Below are 23,413 nucleotides of genomic sequence, written 5' to 3'. Positions count from 1 at the left end.
ACTAGAGCTTGCTGTTGGCTAAAGCAGCAGAAGAATTAGCTCAAGAAACAGCAGAAAAAAATGATGAAAAAGAAAGATTTCTTGGCGAACGAGTTCCAACTGTAAGAATTGCTGGCCTGTCCTCCACTCAGCTGCAGGTAAATCTTTACACATGGAAGACATCTAAATTACTCTTTTATTCTAAGTCATGATTTTTATTTTGTTCCATGATTTTTTTTAAACGTGCAAGATTAAAAATTGCAGGGCCTTGTCCCACAGGTGCAGAAACAGGAACATGAGGTCACTTTCTGGTTGGGTGAAGGAGCTGCTGGTTTGTTGTGACATTTGAAGAATGGTCTTTGTTATAGAGAAAATTCTTTTCTCCCCCTATTCTAGCCTCTTCTGCATCTCCAAATTCCATCATCACAATGACATTTACACCTTCTGCCACCTTGGCTATAAATTCAGAATTCAATCCGTTATTCTCTCCAGCTTCCTCTCCCCCTATAAGATGCTTGTGGAAGCAAAGCTGTCAGATGAAACTTTGATCCTGTGTCCAAGGCATTGACTCCATGCACCCCTACCCCTGACAATAATGTGCTGACTTCCTAGCTCCATTTTCGTGGAGGTGGAATGGGGATGAGGCAAGTAAATCCTGTCCATTTTTGGCTGGTAGCAGGTCAGGTTCAATAAGAACCATCAATTAAGGATTATCAACTGGGATTTTCCACCCTCCAGGATCTTACAGGTAGTGGTCAATTAGTTTAGCTATCAGAAGTTGACATCCTAGCAGCAGTCAAGAAACCCACTGCTCCAGAAAAGTTTCGAGAGCCTCTCTGTCTGCCTCTGTGCACAGTGATTTAATGGAATGAACCAAGTGGAGACAGAGAGGAATTATAGACTTTTTTTCAATAAAGTGTAATATTTTCAAACCAGAATACTATTTCGGCAGAGAAAGTTCACTTCTTTTCATTGATTTCTAACTGATTTCCTTCCACGTGGCCATCTATACAGCGCAAAAACAGAGGTTGCTGGAAAAGTTCAGCAGGTCTGTCATCATCTGTGAAGAAGAAAATCAGAGTTAACATTTCAGGTCCAGTGACCCTGCCTCAGAAGCTTATCGAGAGATCACCTACAGTGGGATACCACAACCAGCAATCTCTAACTTTTCACATTTCATGAACAATATGCAGATGCCAAAGTTGTTGCTGATTGCACAGAACAAGGAAGGTGAAAACCATGAAAAACAATTGACAACCCATATCTAACTCCAGAAAATATAAACTTGAGTATAGCTGTAATACCCCCATTGCTCATTACAAGAATATGTCCTTGTCATCTTACAATTGTAACAAGAGAAGCTTGATCACAGTTCATTAGCTCAATTTGAAACTGAATTCAAAGTATGATATCAACCTATTACTACAGATATTTTTTCCACATTAAAATAACTTAAACTTCGAAATTTACAAACTTCCTATTGTCACGAGCCAAAAGAATTTTCCTCCCCTACTTCCCAAGAGATGGAACGTCAATATTAGTTTGGCTCCATTCTATGACTGGCACTTTCTCCCAGAATTTCAAGCATCTTTGAAGCTTCCATCTTTCAGGAGTTTTCAGACCTCTTGACTCCAATATGGGAGAAGGACTCATTCTTTAAAAACCTAGGAAGTTGTGTCTCCTGCTGTGTTGGTGTAGAGATATAAAATAATTGGTATTCTTTGGAGTAAACATATTTCTGAATGGTGGAAGGGCTGACTGGTCTCTTGCTGTTATATAGGAGCACTGCACCTCATCTTACATTCAAGGTACACAGAATGCTACATATCATCCACCACCACCTCATCAATCTGGCCTGATTAAGGACAGTCTGACCAGTCCATCTCCTCCACCACCCTTCTGAGATACTTGATCATACAAGCACAGGAGATGCAACATCTGTACTCTTATTTCCCGCCCTCTTATTATTGAAGGCTTTAAAGAGTTTTTCAAGATGAAACAGTGATTCAAAATCACAACATAGTTGCTTCCATAACGTAGAAACCAAATGTAGGCTGGAGAACTTTGGAACAATAAGACCATAAAAATATAGGCACAGAATTATGCCATTTGGCCCAGCGAATCAGCTCCACAATTCAATCCTGGCTGATACATTTCTCAACTTCCTTTGTTCTCCTAGTTCATTCTTAGCTTTGTTTCCATGCAAATAACAGGTGCAAACTAAAGTGACTGTTTCTTTTTTCCTATCAGATTGTTAGTGCTAATTTGATGTTCTCCATTTGCTGTGAACAACCATAACAGCAATGTCTTTATGTGATCTGTAATATATGGAATTTGTTTGTGGTTAGTTCAGTTGTCTGGACAGCTACTGTGATGCAGAGTGACGTCAGCAGTCTGGGCTTAATTCCCATGAAGAACCTGTCTTCTCAACTGTGCACATTCTTGAAGTGTGGTGACCCACATGTCAAATTCACCATCTCTCTCTCTTTCTGTTGAGAGAGCAGACCTCTGGCAGAATGACACACTTTCAAAAGAATGGTTTATTTTTCATCTGAATCCGTGAGAACTACTTTTCAGTTTTTTAGATAGAAAGTCTTAACTGATGTCTCGAAGCTAGACAGTTGTGGGTTCAGGCCCAGAAAGTGTGGTCTCAGCTGACATTTCAGTGCAGTAGTGAGTGTATGCTATGCAGTTGCAGTCTTTGGGGTGAGTTAGAAACTACCATGTTGCCTTACTCCGTCGGTAACTTTGAAAGATCATATGTTACGAGATAATTAAGACATGTTTCTAGACCTACACTATCAAGTAACAAAGAATGTATCTGTCCATTACTTGTGGGACTTCATTACCTGCAAGATAGGTGTTGCATTTATCTCCATTTTCATAATGACTATGCTTCTAAAGTATTTCATTATCTGTGTGGCACAAGGCTGTTATATACATTATAAAATAGAAATTATCTTCCTTAAGGCAATATAATTAAACTGAAATTTCAGAACAGTTTCTGCAACAAATAATATAAAACATTTATTCCTGGATTAGATTGTGATTAGCATATGTGATTAGTTGGTGCCATCAAAATGGAATCAGTGTGGGTTAGAACAACATTCATTTAATCTCAATTTTGCAGTCTCAATGATTGTAGATTTTGTTTTAGATTGAGCTAAATTTCATTGTTCATTAAAGCAAGATATTGTTTGTTACTCGTTATTAAAGGAGAGAATTCATATAAACATTATAATCATTAGGGATAATTCTCACTGCCTTATTTTACTGAGTGGAGAAGAAGTAGTCATTTTGAAGAAATCAAGCCAACAAATATGATGGACCTTTATTTCATTAATATGCATGAGATTCCTTACTGAATAGCTCCATGGAGATCAGAAGTAAAATAGTTCAAGGCTGTTTGAATGTCAGGATGAAAATTCAAATATGGTTTTGAGTAGAAATCAAATCAAATATATGCCCAGTGTGGCAGAGGATAGTCAATTATTCGTTCAGTTTTTGTGTCATATGAAAAATTGCAGCTATTTGAGAGTCCAGAGTCTTCCTAGATATATTGACATTAGTATTTAAAAGAGGATGTTAAACATAAAGCTGATATCCACAAGAGGAGAATCTTCATAAGGTGAAACTTGTGACATATATTGGTTAGAAGGCCTGCCAAATCAAATGTCAGGAATCTAATGCTTGCTCATGGGCTTTCTGCTGGATTTACAAAATCAGATCAGACCTGGAGATGCCAGCCAATTGGCGGCTGGAATGTCCAGAATCTGGCAGTGACATGGAGGCTGTGGTTGTTGTTGAGATGCCACTAGCTTGATCCTCTGACAGAGGATCAAAGTCAGGAAAGGCAGTTATTGTTTGAGAGGGAGAAGAGGTTCTAAGGTTGGAGGTCAGGAGGAGAGGAGGGCAGGGCTTTTAGAAAGGCTGCCTGCTCCTCTAGATCTCAGAGTTCACAAATACTTTCCCAGGCTGATTCCCCATCAACCTCCATTGTGCTTTTTTATCGTTCAGGTCGGCTGGTTCTTTCTCAATCTGCCTGGTGCTGAAGTAGTTGCAGCTCACATGAGACAATGCCCATAAGAGGCTGTTAATATGCTTGGTTGGTTGAATGGCTGGTTTGCGATGCGGAATGTCACTAACAGCAAAAATTCAATTCCTGGACCAGCTGCTTTCTCTATGAAGGTCCTGACTTCTTACCATTGTCACTCACCTTAGGTATGGTGACTGTTTAGTTAAATTCACCACAAGTTGTCCTACCCTTATAAGATTGTTGAAGTACCTCCACAGAGACCCCAGTCACCCCTTATTTAAGCATGAACAGTCCTTGACTTTAGTACTGCCTCATTTAGAGTCAGGTACCAGAGCATCAGTATCCCTGAAACTCCCCTTTTTGTATGCCAGCAGGGCACCCTGATTGAAACAGATGAACAGCCCCACTCAGGTAACTCATATTCTATGAAGTCCAGCTGACTAACCTCATTGCAATCACTACAATTGGTCTATGGGTCTATGGCAACTTTCAATTGAAAACATAAGGGCCTTAAGTTGACACTAGGTTGAGAAGGTCAACTATGAGCATTCCCACCAGCAATTAAGTTTTGAAGCAATAGAAAAAGATGACTATCCCTCTGTAACCAATCTGCCCTTAAGGCCAAACTCCCAACTGATTCTTGTGAGGAAAACTTCTGCCCAAACTGCTATGTTTACTTCCTTCATTGTCCGGTAATATTGCTGTTAATCTGAAGTACACGTTTACGAGATTGTAAAGGGAAACTATCTATTTAGGGAGTCCAACTCTTGAATGTTAAAAGCTATTTAATGACATTGATTATACTGCCATGAATTGTGAAAATGGAGAGAGTTATTATTTATGTAGAGTAAATTTGAAATAATGATTTGTTAAATAGTTTTAAACTTTTAATACATTTACTTGTTACATTCTATAACAAAAAAAAACAATTTTTTAACCTACAAAACTTAAGGAACTCTGCCAGGAACTCCATGAGAAGGTGCATTTAGTGGATGAAGAGCGATATGATATTGAAGCCAAGGTGATACACAACACAAGAGAGGTAAGTGATCAGTGGTGTGTTTCCTTCTCCTTCCCTCCAATGGACAATACCAATGCCACTAGGCTTCCTGTCTCGAGATGACTGACAGACAGTGATATCCATTTCTATGGCAGAACCATTTTGAATTGCATATCTGCTTCCCAGATGTGAAAGACTGGAGTTGTTTTGTTATTGTGGCTGAATCGTTGTCAAAATTTGTTCTAAGATGAAAGATTTGTGTTTTGGAGGGATATTTAACCTCGCTTGATAGGTAGATTTTTGTTTAGTTGAGACTAAATCTGGTATTAGGAGATATTTCCACTCGGGTGTATCGTGTCTCTCACATGATTACGTTCTTCTCAGCTCATTGCATATGTATGCATGGGACAACTCCCAATTTTATGGGAACATGGGTAGGCCAATCTGTCCCAACTAGGACCTTCTGGGTTCCAAAGTTTGAGTACCACTCCTTATCAAAGTTAAATCATACTCAGCAACAACATTGTGAGTAATGCCAGTCAAAGTTATTGTATGGCTACAATTGCTTAATGTGCCTTGCATTTTTGATTCATTACACTGATCTGTTTTTATCACTGATCTTTAAGATTCAAGACTTGAATCTGAAAGTTTTTGATCTCAGAGGGAAGTTCAAGCGCCCGACCCTTCGTCGGGTTCGTGTGTCTGCTGATGCTATGCTAAGGGCCTTGCTGGGATCTAAACACAAAGTATCCATGGATCTGAGAGCTAACCTGAAGTCAGTCAAAAAAGAAGATTCAGAAAAGGTATGAAAGCATACACCAATTCTATTTTCCTGCTAGGCAAGGACATGGTAAGTCTCAGCTTTATCAGGTTTAATTTACCTCAATATTCTTATCCTTTTGAAATTAGCCATACCTGAATGTTATGGATGGAAGACCTTCAGTAATCTAGATGATTTGGTCCAATATGAGCAAAGCGAGGAGAAACAAAGGCTGTGAATTTTGGCCAATTCTAGGATTTAAACTCAAAGCTCTCTAGTTTTAAATCTAGACTTTTAGTACTGGAGAGAAGTGACACTTAGTACACAGACAGCCATTGATGATAGATAGCAAAATGATCCTGAGTGTTATTTATAAAAATGTAGCCGTCCTTTTTGTACTCCTCAATATATTGATCAGCATCATATGGCTGAGTCTATAAAATAAATTCAATGCTAAAAAACAAACACACAGCTTCTACAGCTTAAAGACAGTGACAGATGAAGATTCAGAAAACCTCCAGACTCCTGAAATATCTTCAATATTCATTTCTCAATAAACATCACTCTATGACAGAGCAGGTCTTTTATGGGGAGAGTTTGCTATGTGCAAATTGACTGCCCCGTTTTCCACACAACAACAATGGTTGTACATTTGTTGGCTGGACAGCATTTTAACACAACCTGAGTTTCTAAAAGGAGTTATACAATTGCAAGTTCTTTTTTTAAAGATAGCCATTTAAGCCTGACACTCAATACAAGTAGCTCCGAAGTATCTCACTTGAGATGCCTTACTAAAATGGGAATTTAAAGAACAAAATGAATTCTTGTGCAGCTTTATTTTATAAATGATAATTCTTCAGCTCTACAGATTGATAAAGGATTGTTTCTGATACATGTTGTCTCTAACCCTTAGGAACGCCCTATTGAAGTTAGTGACTGGCGTAAAAATGTGGAGGCAATGTCTGGAATGGAAGGCAGAAAGAAAATGTTTGATGCTGCTAAAACTGGTTCTGGCCAGTAAGTATGGGAAGAGATTTGCTCTATTCAACAGCAATACATATCATTCTTTGTCAGGACTATGAGTACAAGTAGTAGATATTTTCTCAGAAAGTTAATTCTTCCACATACTTTTCTATTATATGAGAAATGAGGCTTGAAATTCCTATCAAAAAATATTTCAGCAAGGCAATGATGCTCTTGTTCATTGTAGATGGCACTGTATGGATGGATGTTCACATCAGTTCAAAATAAGTACACAAATTGTGGCTTTTGCTACTGGAACAAACTGTGAGAGAAACTTTCTGATTCCTTGCTGTGCAACATTTCAATTAATATTGCAAGAATTTTTAATATTTAATATTTGCATTTCTCTTCGCTCCATTTTTGTGTCAAAGCTAAATGTCAGTGAAATTGTAAGATCTATTGATATATTCCAAACTGATCCTACTGCTGTATTTGTAAGTCTCCATTTTGTAGGCATTCAGATCCCCAATATGAGTAATTGATGAGTGGGGAAGCAACAACTTGCCCTTTCAAGAGATCCAACCACAGGTAACATCTTATATTTGAACTTTCTATGAAAACAGGAAGTTCTATTTGCTGCGCCTCCCCAACATCCTCAAACAGTGCCTCCACAGTCCTGGTAACCAGGCTCACATCATATCCCCTACTATTGTAGCTCCAGTATATGAAGGCAGCAAAACATTTAATCTTCCTATGGAGATAACTGGCTGTGGATGTCCAAGAAACAACATTTAGTGATCCTCAGGTCTCTATTTTGGGGCTAAGGCTGCCTCAGTAACATCATATCTGAAGCCAAAAATGGGCCAACACGAAATCTATTCCAAAACATTTAATGTTGTGACAATAGTATTCTCTAGAAATTACACAGCAGGTTTTTCTCTTTCTCACATATCTTAATTATATATAACTTCCAGATGATTTTGCTTCAAGGAGTTCAAGAAATTGCTACCTTCCACAGCTTTAGAGACGTGCATTTCTCTGCATTTGAAGTTGTCCAGAATTGCTTGAAGTAAATACGATTTGCACTGGAGAGAAGATGAAGGAATACTATTTTAAGGCAGCCAAAATAAGGAAATGAGCTATCTGATAGAGTGCTCTGGTTTTCTGCATTTGATGTAAATTCAGATAAAATAAAACTACATTTAAACCCCCAGAGGACTATGTAAATACCAGATATTTACTTTGGATTCATCATTAAAATTTGTTTAGTCTACTGGTATTTCATGAAAGTGAAAATAAATTTGACAATATTTGGTGGTGTGTGTGGCAACATTTAAAGCAAAGCAGCAGATGTGCTGAAAGGGGAGGACACACGCTGTTATTTTATCAGCCTGAACCTTCAAAAAATGCTCAGGTAAGAATTCATGTATGCTGATGAAGTGAGTTACAATGTCAATATTGCAGACAGCATTACAGCAAATTGTTCATCAACAGCTACAAGTAACCACTGCCTTCTCAAGGGCAATAAATGCTGGCCGAACCAGTGACGCCCACATCTCTTGCATGAATTTTAAAAAAGGAACAGAAAGCAATGATGACTTGTTGTTGTGAAAAGAAAAGTAGTAAACCTGAACTTTTCCCACTGGGATCATGCTCAAGGCTGTTTTCCATAGACACATAGAAACTTATAGGATCAAAATAAAGCCCTTTGCCCCATTCTTTCAATGCTGACTGAAAAAGAGTTGTTCAGTTTAATGCACATTCCAGCTTTTATTTCTAAAAGTTATGCCATCTCAGGAGCATGTCCAAGCAAACTCTAAATGTATTGAGGGTTTGCGATGTGGAGGTGCTGGTGTTGGACTGGGATCGACAAGGTCAGAAATCAGACAGTACCAGGTTATAGGCCAACAGGTTAATTTGAAAACACAAGCTTTCGGAGCCTTGTACCTTCTTCTGGTGTTTGTGAGAGAGATGGTATCAGACACAGAATTTATATGTAAAAGATCAAAGAGTCACACCACTGATGATTATGTACTAAACAAACTTAAGATGCTACTAAATCTTTAATCAATTAGAAGGTTTAATTGATTCATATGTATCTGTAAAGCCCCAAATTTCTTTCAAGTCACTGTCCTGGGCACTATCTTGAGGAACACCTGCAATGATTTCCTGGGTCTGAGATGATTTTAAATACTGCTAAAAGGAGACCAGAAGTTGAAGCTTTTCATTTTGCATTCATCAGAACTAGGATACCAGAAACAGACATGAAATACCGAATGAAATGAAGATGCTGATTGTTTGAGCCACCATTGAAAGATCATTTATCCATTGGACTTAATGCTCAGGCCAAGCTGGTAGATTCTGATGGGTCAAGATGTTGCCACAATGCATTAGTACCACCCATACATATTCATCCATGATGGGCATGGGTATTTTACTTTCAGGGAGGCAGTTACCACCTTGGCATTCACTAATACACTGACACTGTCCCCTGCAGGACAGAATGGCCCAGAAGGGCACAAAGACAACCAGCAGAGTATGGGGACAGGAACCTAGTACACAGCATGGGTCAGGATGCTTACTAGGCTTCTCCCTTGTTCTCTCAACAAGCATTCACCTGGTGCCTTTTGACATGCCCCCATCATTGATGCCTTGCCTTGCCCTGCCCTCCCATACCTTGCAATGGCATATTGTGCAATTAGACAACCTAGGGACAGTCCTAAGTTAAAGGCAGGTGCATTTTGATTCATTTCAGTGTGTCAGTTCAGTTCAGCACGTGGTGAATAGCAATTTCATTCACGCCGAACACACGACATTTGAAACAGCAGTGCAAAATGTCTGAAAGCCTTAGGGGAGTGGTTGACAGCATAGTCCGTCGGGGGGTCCCTGTTAGTCAGTAGGATCCAGCACAGTTGTTCAAGGGCAGACTCCTACATCAGTTCTGGGCTTTGGATACAGTCAAGTGCAATATTGAGAATAGCAGCGAAAGGATTCAGCATTATGAGGAAGGGAGCTGTATCTGCAATCTTAGAATTCCCAAGGAAATGATATTTGAGTGAAGTTTGCACATTTTCCCTGTGTCTGCGTGGGCTTCTTCCAGGTGCTCCCGTTTCCTCCGACAATCCATTGATGTGTAGGGTAGGTGGATTTGCCATGCTAAAGTGCCCAGGGATGTTAAGGTTAGGTGGGTGAGACATGGCAAATTGGGGGAATGGATCTGTGTGGAATGCTCTTCAGAGGGTGGTGTGGACTTGTTGGGCCAAATGGCCTGTTTCCACATTGTCTATTCTAAGATTCTATTATTGATTGTCAGGAAAAACCCAACTGGTTCACTTACGTGCTTCAGGGAAGGAAATCTGCCCTCCCCACCTGGACTACATGTTGAGCACAGAGCCATAGCAATGTGATTGATTCCCAATAGCCCTTAGAAATGACCTAGCAAGGCATTCAGTTGTATCAAGTAGTATGAAGTCTCAACAAAGAAATGAAACCGAACTGATCACCTGGCATTAACAATGGCACTGGAAAATATAATGGCAGAAATGGCCCTGTCAACCCTGCAAAATACTCCTTACTAACATTTGAGGACTAGTGCCAACAGGGGGAGACTAGTCAGCCAACTGCCCCAGTCATACTTATGGATCATACCTTCCAGACAATGTCCCAGATACCACCATCACCATCCCTGGATATGTCCTGGCCCATCAGCAGGACAAACCCAGCAAAGGCGGAGGCTCAGTGGAAAACAGTCAGAGGGAGTTGCCCTGGAAGCCTCCACATTGACTCTGGACCCCATGAAGTCTTATGGTTTCAGGTTAAACATGAGCAAGGAATTTCCTCCTGCTGATTACCATTGTCCCATCTTCCCTCAGCTGTTGAACAACATTTGGAGGAAGCACTGAGGGTGACAATGGTGTAAAATGTACTCTGGGTAGGGGATTTCAATGTTCACAAACAAGAGTGGATCAGCAGCAGCACTACTGAATGAATTGGTTGGGTCCTAAAGGACATAGTGATTCAACCATATCTGCTGCAGGTGGTGAGGGAATCAGCAAGAGGGAAAAACATGCCTGACCTCATCCTTACAAATCTGCCTGCTGCAGACGCATCTGTCCATGACAGCATCGGTAAGAGTGAACATCACACAGTCCTTTGGAGATGAAGCTCTGTCTTCGCGTTGAGCATATCCTCCATTGTGCTGTGTGACACTGTCAGCGCGCTAAATGGGACAGACTTTGAACAGATCTAACAACTCAAGACTGGGTATCCATGGGCCATCAACAGCAACAGAAATACAATCCAGCGCAGTCTACAACCTCATGGCCTGGCATATCTCCCACTCAACCATCAAACTAGGGATTTCAACCATGGCTCAATAGAAACTGCTGGAGGATATGCCAGAAGCAGCACCAGGCATACCTGATAATGAGGTGTCAGCCTGGTGAAGCCACCAAACAGGACTACATGTGGGCTAAACAACATGAGCAGCAAGTGATAGACAGAGCTAAGCAATCCCACACAAGCATATCAGATCTATGTTCTGCAGTCTTGCCACATCCAGTTGGAAATGATGGTGGACAATTAAACAACTCACTGGAGGAGAAGGCTCCACAGATATCCCCATCCTCAATGATGGAAGAGCCCACCACATCTGTGCAAAAGATAAGACTGAAGCATTCATAGCAATCTTCAGCCGGAAGTGTCAAGTGGATGATCCATCTCAGCCTCCTCCAGTGGTCCCCAGTATCACAGCTAATTTGATTCACCCCCATGACATCAAGAAGCGGTTGAAGGCACTGTCTATGGCAAAGACTATGGCCCCTGTCAACAGTCTTGCAATTGTACTGAAGTCTTACGCTTCAGAACTCTCTGCACCCCTAGCCAAGCTATTCCAGTACAATTGCGACACTGATATCTACCTCACAATATAGAAATTTGCTCTGCCCTGTAAGAAAAAAACAGGACAAATCCAATCTGGCCAATTATTATTCTATCAGTTTATTCTCAATCAAGAGTAAAGTGATGGAAGGTATCATTAGCAATGTTATCAAGCAGCACCTGCTCAGCAATAATTTGCTCAATGATGCCCAGTTTGATTTCTGCCAGGGCCACTCAGCTCTGACCTCATTACAACCTGAGTTCACACATGGACAAAAGCAATGAATTCCAGAGATAAGAGTGACAGTTCATAACATCAAGGCTGAATTTGATGAGTGTGGCATCAGGGAGCGCAAGCAAAACTGGAATTGATGGGTATCAGGGGAAAACTCTCTGCTGGTTGGAGTCATACCTGGCACACAGGAAGATGGTCATGGTTTTTGAAAGTCAATCATCTCAGCTCCAGGATATATCTGCAGGAGTTCCTTGGGGTAGTGTTCTCGACCCAACCATCTTTATTTGCTTCATCAACGACCTTCTCTCCATCATAGAGTCAGAGTTGAGGATGTTAGACAATAATTGCACAATGTTCAGCACCATTCGTGACCCCTCAAATGCTGGAGCAGTCCATGTTCAAATGCAACAAAACCTGAAAAATATCTAGGCTTGGGCTGACAAGTGGCAAATAAAATTAGCACCACACAATGACCACATCAAATAAGAGACAATCTAACCACTGTCCCTTGATATTCAATGATGTTACCATCACTGAAACCCACATTTATCAACATCCTTGGGATTACCATTGACCAGAAACTCAACTGGACTTGCCACATAAACACAGTGGCTACAAGAGCAGGTCTGAGGCTAGGATTACTGCATTAAGTAACTCACTTCCTGATTCCTCAAAGCTTGTCCACCATCTACAAGGCACAAGTCAAGAATGTGATGGAATTCTCCCCACTTGCCTGGATGAGTGCAATCCCAACAAAACTCAAGAAGCTTGGCACCATCCAGGACAAAGCTACTACTCCCTTCACCATCATGGATGCTCAATTGTAGCAGTGTGTACTAACTACAAGATGCACCGCAGAAATTCACCAAAGATCCTTCGACAGCATGTTCCAAACCCATATCTACTTCTATCTAGAAGGAGGAGGGCAGCAATTATGTGGAACAACACCATCTGCAAGATTTCGCCCTCCAAACCACTCACCACCTTGACTTGGAAATATATTGCTGTTCTTTCACTGTTGGTGAGTCAAAAACCTGGAATTCCATTCCTAACGAAATTGTGGGCCAACCTACAGCCGATGGGCTGCAGCAGTTCAAGAAGACAGCTAACCACCCCCTTCCCAAGGGACAGGCAATAACTGCTGGCCAGTCAGCATCACCCACGTTCCATGAATGAAAAAAAAGGGCTGTTTCTTTTATGGGAAAACCTGTATATTTTCTACTTTACCCTGCACTTCGTACTGGCCTCTTTTGCTGTAAATGTTCATGTATATTTTATCCAGTGGTTCCATTCCTGGTACTCACTCCACACAACATTTCCATATGAACGGAGCAGGTCAAGCAGCTTCTTAGGAGAACAAAAGCTTACGTTTCGGGCCTAGACAGATCTAGGCCCGAAACGTCAGCTTTTGTGCTCCTAAGATGCTGCTTGGCCTGCTGTGTTCATCCTGCTACACACTTTATTATCTAGGATTCTCCAGCATCTGCAGTTCCCATTATCTCTTTCCATATGAATGATTCTTTTCTCTCTTGGAAGCAGGTAAGTAATATGATACAAGGCCATTAACCTTACAAACAACAAATTAGCCAAGCCAGTCTTAACTCTTTAAACAGCTTCAAAAACTTTAAACAGCTCCTGGTTGTGCAAATACACACAGTTTACGGAAATGAGTTGGATTAGTTGTCTGCATCATGTAAAATTCTTAACGCTCTCTGATTTCAAAGCACTGTACAAATCGTTTTAGGTCAATCAATATGTTTTTCTGATCTCATCACATGGCTCAATGTTAATGTATTTTTGCACCTCTTCTAATAAGCTGTTCCAGCACATTTACACTGTTAATTGTATAAAATCAAGCATCTTTTGAACAGGAAAATTGCAAATGTTATACCCTTGTCCAAAGAAATATGTAAAGATAATCCCTTCATATGCAGATCATTTATTTCATTAACGTGGAAGCTTTACAAAACAATTCTTTGGGACTTGGGAAACTGCAGGAAAATTAAGGAAAACTAGCATAGAGTTATTAAGGGCAAATCACATTCACTAACTTGCCTAATTTTTTTCTGATGAGGTAACACAGATGGCTGATAGGAAAGATGTTGTTGTCGTGGGATACATGGTCTTCCAAAAAAAATTGTTAAACTGTCTTGTGACAGATATGTGAGCAAAGTTTGACCTCATGGTGTAAAAGAAACTGCAGCAACATTGATATAAAACTGACTGAGTGGAGGGAGTAATGGTGAATTGTTATGTTTTTGGATAGGAGGGAAGTTTGCAGTGGAGTTCCCAAGGATCACTTTCAGGACATCTGCACTTCATATATATTGTTTGTTTGATTTTTATTAACAACCTATGCCTAGGACACTAGTACAGGACACAATTTCAAAATTGCAGCTAATAGAAAACGTGGAAGTCTTGTACAATAATATAAACCTCAAGAGGATGTAGACAAGTAGGTGAAATATACAGAAAGTGGCTGAGAATATGGAATTCGAGGAAGGGTGAAGTTATTCATTTTGTTTAGAAGAATGAGGAAATTCAATTTAAAATAAACAGCACAATACTAAAGACAGCAGAGAGGCCCGGGTTTGTACGTGCATAAATAATTGAAGGTGGTAGGACATTTTTTCTTTAATTATCCTTTCATGGGATGTGGGCATCACGGGAAAAGCCAGTATTTGTGATGCATCTTAGATTGTCCTTGAAATTGCTAAGTTTTGCAGAGGGCGTTTAAGTACCAGCAACATTGTTGTGGGTCCGAAGTCAATGCAAGCCTGATCAAGTAAGAATGGAAGAATTCCTTCTCTAAACAACATTAGTCAGGTAAAATAGATGGGCTTTATTACAGTTGATGATAGTTCCATTATAACCTATACTGAGCTTTCAAGTCCAGAATTTATTAATTGAATTTTATCTTGATGTGGAGGTACTGGTGTTGGACTAGGTGGACAAGGTTTAAAAATCACATGACACCAGATTATAGTCCAATAGGTTTACTTGAAGACACAAGCTTTTGCAGTCTCACTCCTTACTTCAGGTGCCAAAGAGAGAGGTGGCATCAGGCACAGAATTTATTTCTTTTCCTTATAAATTCTGTGCCCTGTGCCACCCCTCTCACTGCCACCCAAAGAAGGAGTGAGACTCTGAAAGCTTGTGTCTTCAAAAAAACCTGTGGACTATAATCTAGTGTTTTGTGATTTTTGAATTTAAACTTCTTCAATGACATTGTGTAATTTGAATCATATCTCTACTAGCCCCTTAAGCATCCATCACATCCCCACAACCCAATGACATCCACTCCTCTATGCTGACCCCTTCCCCCACTTGAGAGTTTGGTTAATACAGCTTTTATCAACAGAGGCACACATTATGAAAGCATCCAGGTTATGTGAAATCTGTATAAGCCGCTAATTTGACTTCATATGGAGAATTGCATCCAGTTTGCAGGTTCCAGATTTTAGGAAAGATATGAATGCATTAGAGATGGTGAAGAAAAGATTCATTAGAATAGTTCCAGGGAACTTGAGATACATAGACTGATTTGAAAATATTGTACTGTTCTCCTTGAAGAGGAGAATGTCAGAAAAGGATTTGATGAAGTTATCAAAAATTATAAGAGTCTGGACAAAAAAAAGCTTCATACTGGTGGATGGATTGAGATTTTGAGGTTGCAAATTTAAGGTAATTCATGAACAATGCCATGGGGACATGATAAAAAAAAAACTTTTTTTCGAGTGACTGGGCAGAATTTGCATGAGAACAAGGTGAAAGCAGGTTCATTTGTGGCATTCAAAAGGGAACTGGATCATTATCTGAAAAAGAAATATTTACATATGAAATAACTGCATAGAGGCTGGTATACCATCACCAAATCACCCATATTGACTTGTGACAGTACATGAGCTCTGTCCAGCCAGCCCAGATCCAGTACCTCGAATGAGGAGACTCTCTTAATCTGTTGTTTCTATCTGTCGGCCAAGGATCTCTGTTTGGCTGAGTTTAACAGTGCCAGTCAAGGATCTCATAGTCAATGTGAGCCCTCCTGGCGTTGGTGCCAACAACCCAGTAGGGCTTTGAGGAAAAGGCAGTGAAGCGGCACTAGGTGAGTTGCTCCTTCAAAAGGACAGGCATCTTTCTTTGTTGTAACCATTCTGTGATTCTAAGCTAAAAGAGCTATATAATTGCAAGTTGGTGTTGTTAGATTTTTAAGAAAAACAAAATGAATGACTCATCACTTCAAAGCATAGGCTGGGGTTCAGGGGCCTCAAAGTCAAGAGCAGGGCATGGTTTTCAGTGCCTTCTCACTCAACATCTTTGCCCTTATCCTTGGCCCCTGTTCCTAACCAAACAGGCAGCCCTGTTTCCCCAAAGGAAAGGCCGAGGACAGAGTAAAGGGCAGTAATGGCTTGAAGAAGTCCTCAAATTTTTTTTTAACTTGGCATTTAAGGCCCTTAATTTTTTGCAAAGCAAGAAAGTCAAGCTTAAAACTTCAGCCAAAAACTTAATCTCTGTAGCGATAGAAAGGTGGTGGGTCTCAACCAGTGCTAACTGGCTCAGTTATCTATTCCTCTTGCATTATCCCTACTGCTTCTTGGGAGGGGAAGATTCTGCCGATCATTTTGACAGTTATATTATTGGCATACCCTAACTCATTTATTGCAATGTGAATGTTCAAAGCCATTTGTGTTCATGAAATTTAGTAGACTCTCTGATGTCACAATGGTCAAATGTCTTTAAAATGTAACTTCAGGGCCTTCCTCTAAATGGTTTTCTTGATACCATGCCACCAATAATCAACACTTCACAACCTCTTGCTCTATGTGCTACAAAGTATATTTAAATTAAAATAAGTGTAACTGATACTGTAATTACTCTACAAATCACATGGTTTTGAATAAATATTTAACGCTATTAAGAACAGACTGTCAGCATAAAATTGGCAGCGATGATTTGACCACCTACTGAGTTGGAGTCATATCTAGATATTTTTAGTCTGTTTGTTCATAGTAAATTCTCTGTAAGAAAATTCATTCTCCGCAATTACAAATAGTATTTTAACAAGTAATTTGACAGTAATTCTGTGAAATATCAGCTAACATTTCCTGCATGGATTTTCCATTCAGCATGTGATTTTATTTCTCGCAAGATGTAGCATTTTTTCACAACCATTGTTAACGCATTTAAATTCAGTTAATGGGAGAATGAACCAACACCGTGTAACCTATTGATCGTCATATTCAATTCATAGGATTTCACTGCTGTTATTCATTATGAATTCAGTGTGAATGAATCAGGCAAATCTTAGATTTTAACTTTAGAATCAGTTAATGGTGCACATCAAAAGTTGCAGTTTTAGCCTCAGACTGACATTAATCACGTGGTTCATTAATTTACAATGTATCAACACCCTTGTCTGCTTTCAAAATAAAATGACAGTTCATACAAGGAAACAGATTTGATGACCCATTAACATTAATAGTAATAGGTGGGGGGAGTAAAGTGATTCACTCTCAGTATCTTGAGTACAAGCACAGCGCATTGTTATAGTTTCTTCTGAATAATTCATTGCCATGGATTTCATGGAAATATAATTGTCTGAGGGAGAAAAGGAGAAAGTATTGGGTTGGGGTGAAATCACAATGAACAAGTCTTGGCAGATCTGTTTCATACTAATTGATCTATGGTGACTGCTGAATAATAAAGCACTTTCCTTTGTGCCTTGTGACTGTAACGCATCAAACATTCTGACATCAGGCTTTGGAGCTGTCTTTTGTCGACAGCAGACTTCAGACAAGCAGCGGCAAGACCGACTGCTACACCTGCATGATGATATTGGTAAAAGGCCTAAAACATAGGGTACCGCGTCACTTAAATTCGATTGATGAGCTGTTGGCATGAATTTCATGCTGTTGGGAGGGAAGAGAAGCTGGTAGGCTTTCTTTTTCTTGAAGACAATCTCACCTTTTAAAGCAAAAGTGGAATTTTCATTGATGATGACTGTCAAGTGCATTTCTTTAGCAGCGGACACAATGTTGTTGATCAGGACATCCCAAGTTTTGAAATTGAGTTGATGGCTTAGATGAATTATGCTTGGTAAACCTTAAGGAACTTAGGACATAGAACACTACAGCACAGTACAGACCCTTCAAGCCTTTGATGCTGTGCCAAACTTTTACCATAAACTGAAGGTCCATCTAATCTCCACCCCTACCTTACACAATCATCCATATACCTATCTAATAGCCACTTAAATGCCCCTAATGAGGCCAACTCCACCACCCTCTCAGGCAATGTATTCCATGCCCCTACCACTCTCTGAAAAAAGAACCTACCTCTGACGTTTCCCCTACATCTACCTCCAATCATTTTAAAACTACGCCCCCTCATAATAGCTACATCCACCCAGGAAAATGTCTCTGGCTGTCCACTCTATCTATACCTCTGATCATTTTGTACATCTCTATCAAGTCACCTCTCATCCTTCATCGTTCTGAAGAGAAAAGTCCTAGCTCTCTCAACCATTCCCAGCATCATCTTGGTAAATCTCCTCTGCACCTTTTCTAAAGCTTCCACATCTTTCCTGTAATGAGCCAACCAGAACTGGACTCAATACTCCAGATGTGGCCGAACTGGGGTTTTGTATAGCTGGAGCATAATGCTGTATTTCCAGATATTTATTGAATTCAAATTCCACCTCCTGCCATGGTGGAATTCGAACTGGGGTTTCAATTAAGTAAGACATAATTACAAAAAATCTTGGGAGATTCTTAGGTATTCATCTACACGCTTCAAAATTCTAAAATATTTTGCTTTCCCCATTCAAGTCCTTATGACATCATCAGGTTGATTCAAACTTAATGTAATCCCCAACATTAACTTTTTCATCACATTATCTTGTATAACATGTAACATACAATATCTGCCGCCAAGTATTTGTCCAAATGTCAACATTAGGGACCTGGCTGAAGTCTACAAAATTGTGTAGGGTTTAGATAGTATTTATTTTTCTTTGCAAAGGGGCATAAATTAAGGCAAGGGGCAGGAGGTTTAGAGAGGAATGATTTTCACTGAGCAGGTGGTGGGTATCTATATCTCAATGACTAAAAGGGTGGTTAGAGGCAGGAACCATTACACTATTTAAGGAGAACTTAGATGAACACTTGAAACATTGTAACTCACAAAGCTATGGACTTTACCTTATCTTAATTCCCACTCCCTATCAAGTTTCTGACTTCACAAAGTCAGGCAGTATGAACGATTCTCTTTGGACTTTGAACATTCACTTCAGAACTGTTTACTTTGATATGGTTTTTGAACCTCCATGATGTGTAAAGTCTCTCTTGCCGAGAGGATGTTGCTCCGTCTAAAGCTGGTAGTCAGTCTTACTTTACCTCTCTTGTCCACAACATGTAGATTGTGTTTGAGATAATGGGAACTGCAGATGCTGGAGAATTCCAAGATAATAAAATGTGAGGCTGGATGAACACAGCAGGCCAAGCAGCATCTCAGGAGCACAAAAGCTGACGTTTCGGGCCTAGACCCTTCATCAGAGAGGGGGATGGGGTGAGGGTTCTGGAATAAATAAGGAGAGAGGGGGAGGCGGACCGAAGATGGAGAGAAAAGAAGATAGGTGGAGTGAGTATAGGTGGGGAGGTAGGGAGGGGATAGTTCAGTCCAGGGAAGACGGACAGGTCAAGGAGGTGGGATGAAGTTAGTAGGTAGATGGGGGTGCGGCTTGGTGTGGGAGGAAGGGATGGGTGAGAGGAAGAACAGGTTAGGGAGGCAGAGACAGGTTGGACTGGTTTTGGGATACAGTGGGTGGAGGGGAAGAGCTGGGCTGGTTGTGTGGTGCAGTGTGGGGAGGGGACGAATTGGGCTGGTTCAGGGATGCGGTTGGGGAAGGGGAGATTTTGAAACTGGTGAAGTCCACATTGATACCATTAGGCTGCAGGGTTCCCAGACGGAATATGAGTTGCTGTTCCTGCAACCTTCGGGTGGCATCATTGTGGCACTGCAGGAGGCCCATGATGGACATGTCATCTAAAGAATGGGAGGGGGAGTGGAAGTGGTTTGCGACTGGGAGGTGCAGTTGTTTGTTGCGAACTGAGCGGAGGTGTTCTGCAAAGCGGTCCCCAAGCCTCCGCTTGGTTTCCCCAATGTAAAGGAAGCCACACCGGGTACAGTGGATGCAGTATACCATGTGGATGTGGTATACTGCATCCACTGTACCCGGTGTGACTTCCTCTACACTGGGGAAACCAAGCGGAGGCTTGGGGACCGCTTTGGAGAACACCTCCGCTCAGTTCGCAACAAACAACTGCACCTTCCAGTCGCAAACCACTTCCACTCCTCCTCCCATTCTTTAGATGACATGTCCATCATGGGCCTCCTGCACTGCCACAATGATGCCACCCGAAGGTTGCAGGAACAGCAACTCATATTCCGCCTGGGAACCCTGCAGCCTAATCTTATCAATGTGGACTTCACCATTTTCAAAATCTCCCCTTCCCCCACTGCATCCCTAAATCAGCCCAATTCGTCCCCTCCCCCCACTGCACCACACAACCAGCCCAGCTCTTCCCCTCCACCCACTGCATCCCAAAACCAGTCCAACCTGTCTCTGCCTCCCTAACCTGTTCTTCCTCTCACCCATCTCTTCCTCCCACCCCAAGCCGCACCCCCATCTACCTACTAACCTCATCCCACCTCCTTGACCTGTCCATCTTCCCTGGACTGACCTATCCCCTCCCTACCTCCTCACCTATACTATCTCCACCTATCTTCTTTTCTCTCCATCTTCGGTCCGCCTCCCCCTCTCTCCCTATTTATTCCAGAACCCTCACCCCATCCTCCTCTCTGATGATGGGTCTAGGCCCGAAACGTCAGCTTTTGTGCTCCTGAGATGCTGCTTGGCCTGCTGTGTTCATCCAGCCTCACATTTTATTATGTAGGTTGTGTTTAGCTGGTTGATCACAGAGTCTCTGACAGTTGATCCCACCACACACCCACATCGTCTTATTTTGCACATATTGATCATTATGCTTTTCCAAGACTGCTGCTTTCAGAAAAGTATATGCCTTTAACAGGCTTTGCTTATCTGTTCCATCGTGGGACAGAAAATAAATCGGAAGATAGAAAAGGCACATTAAAAAAAATCACTATTACAATAATCATGGGGTCTTCCATATGCAGGTAGACTGCGAAAATCAGGTTAGGAGCAAATCCAAAGAAAAGGAATTTGTGGAAGCAACAAAACTTTTTTTGGGATAACAAAGTGTGGGGCTGGATGAACACAGCAGGCCAAGCAACATCTTAGGAGCACAAAATATGATGTTTCGGGCCTAGACCCTTCATCAGGAAAGGGGGAAAGGGGGAGAGGGTTCTGAAATAAATAGGGAGAGAGGGGGAGGCAGATCGAAGATGAGTCCTTTTTTTGCGTAACTTGTGGTAGAGCCCAATAGGGAACAGGCAATTCTGGATTTGGTGATGCATAATAAAGCAGATTTGATTAGTGAGCTTAAGGTGAAGGAAACTTTGGGATACTTTCTGGAGTTATGCAATGGGTAAATGAAAGCCCGAACAGCAGGCCTCATCATTATTCTTTTTGATGACAGCAGTACATGGTCCAGAAATTCCAACATATTCTTCTGGTGACAAATGCTGATCCGTGTGTGCACAAACCTGTCGGTACACAGATGCCTTTCTACATTTCTTAGCCGTATCAATCTTGGATTGTTATGGTTATTTTTGTACATTATGGGTTTTCCATTTCTTGCCGGGATTGAAATCTTATTCAGTTTCTCCATGTATTGTGTCTATTTGCTTCCTGTAACCACTTTGAGCCTTCTTGCTCCAGGTTACCTGTTCTCCCACAGACACATTCTTCTGCCCCTCCAGATTCTGAGTAAGTCCAAGTCACCTCTCCAGCACCAGTCTCAGAAGGCAGCCTGATCCATTCCCAAGACTTCGTTCTGATGGTACCTAGAGTCTTCACTCTCACTGTGAGCATGCATCATTCACACAGGTTTGTCACCCACTATGGGACTCCTTTCCCAACACCAGTACTCTCAATCAGCCATTTTTGCAAATCAAGGTTGGTGTAATTCAGTTTTAAGAGGAAATAATTATTTCTGATTAGCTTTTGTCCTTTTTAATATGGAGATATTGGGTTTTGTCAAGTTTCAGATTTCCTCTTTATTAATTTGGTGTAAGATCATTCATTCTCTTTTAATAACGCCATCCATGCTTCTGAATCTCAAACTGACACCCAATAATTAAATAGAAATGTATTCTTAGTTTCTGCTCACTTCTAAGACTGCGTCATTTTTTAACTCTGTGCTATTGCCATTAGAAAACGATTTGGGACAAATTAATGAAGAATTACTTTTTAAAGAAAGAACGGTTCATTGACAAAGTTGCAATGATAATAAGAAAGTCAATGATGTAGATATTTTAGTTACACAGCTGAAAAATATGGAATCATCATAGGCACAATGTACCTTGCATTAAATGTAGGAAAGTAATAACAATGATATATGACATTTTTTTATTTGTCGCTGATGATTCCACATTTATTTGCAATGTATATAATTATTTACAAAAGGCATTTACCAGGATTTTCAAACAGGCATCTGTTCAACATACATACAGGATTACAGCAATTAGAGACGGTTCCAACAGGTAAGTCTACTACCATGGTAACTATTTTGAAGTATTAAGCTTTTTGCAAACAATTCCAGAATTAAACTTCACCACAATAGTTATAATGAATGGCAATATGATGCAATAGTATGATTTGAGTTATTGCAGTAAGTAGCACATTGCCCATCACATATGGAATCATGCTATACTCCTACAAGGTGTCCCCTCTACCTAGTTTGAGATAATAGACTGGTCCTCTTAATCCCTTTTATAGTTTGGCCAACTCCTTGTTACTATCATTTGCCATTCTATCCTTTATATATACACATGGACATGCTTATTCTAGCCCACAAAAACAGAATAAACTAAGAGAAACAACACTGAAGGCTATTAATTTGAGGTGTGTAGCAAATTTGAATTTAATTTTGGCAACCTTATTTTTATCATTTATATCTTAAAATATGCTCTTCCAGTTTAAAGAGGAACTATAATGGAAATATAGGAGAAGAGACCTTAACAGGACTTTACACGACAGAAGGCGAGCACTCCTCTGGCTCCACAAGGTAATTATTTAAATATTTCTATAAACAATGCATTTTCCCAGTAATGTTTTCCAATACCGTGTGATAGTATCTATATCCGGGGCATGCACTTTAATTACATCAAAGTGTATTATTTAGTCTCTTTCCCGTTACCACAACCATTGATAGTGAGAAGAAAGAAACATTCAGATTGTGTTCAAACATATAGGAAAAATGTAATTAATTAGCATTTTCCGGTTTTAAGAAAAGTCTCTTTCAAGTGGAAATAAGGCAAGAAAAATGAATTTTAATCAGCTAACTATAGTTAACATCTAGAATTGTTATTAAAGAATATGAAACCTTTTAAACTTTTGATATTTTTGATAAATTTATAATT

General features: G+C 40.4%; 2 protein-coding genes across 4 annotated transcripts in view; both read left to right on the top strand.

Moving 5' to 3' along the window:
• Window positions 1–7,951, top strand: part of LOC125462977 (troponin I, slow skeletal muscle) — a 122,487-nt gene extending 114,536 nt beyond the window's left edge. For both annotated transcript variants that reach the window (XM_059653428.1, XM_059653429.1), the window contains 5 exons: window positions 6–137; window positions 4,968–5,057; window positions 5,642–5,818; window positions 6,689–6,792; window positions 7,713–7,951. In XM_059653428.1, coding sequence (XP_059509411.1) covers window positions 6–137; window positions 4,968–5,057; window positions 5,642–5,818; window positions 6,689–6,792; window positions 7,713–7,716 — 507 coding nt within the window. In that variant the 3' untranslated portion in view covers window positions 7,717–7,951. The remainder of the gene's footprint in view (window positions 1–5; window positions 138–4,967; window positions 5,058–5,641; window positions 5,819–6,688; window positions 6,793–7,712) is intronic.
• An 82-nt stretch (window positions 7,952–8,033) lies between these two features.
• Window positions 8,034–23,413, top strand: part of LOC125462690 (ladinin-1-like) — a 148,845-nt gene continuing 133,465 nt past the window's right edge. For both annotated transcript variants that reach the window (XM_059653424.1, XM_059653423.1), the window contains exons 1-2: window positions 8,034–8,152; window positions 22,969–23,058. In XM_059653424.1, the coding sequence (XP_059509407.1) occupies window positions 8,145–8,152; window positions 22,969–23,058 (98 nt within the window). In that variant the 5' untranslated portion in view covers window positions 8,034–8,144. The remainder of the gene's footprint in view (window positions 8,153–22,968; window positions 23,059–23,413) is intronic.

Source organism: Stegostoma tigrinum, chromosome 21 (assembly GCF_030684315.1).
Source record: "Stegostoma tigrinum isolate sSteTig4 chromosome 21, sSteTig4.hap1, whole genome shotgun sequence".
NCBI classification, from domain to species: Eukaryota; Metazoa; Chordata; class Chondrichthyes; order Orectolobiformes; family Stegostomatidae; genus Stegostoma; species Stegostoma tigrinum.
The sequence above is the reverse complement of the archived record's forward strand: the minus strand, read 5'-3'. Positions and strand labels throughout refer to the sequence as shown.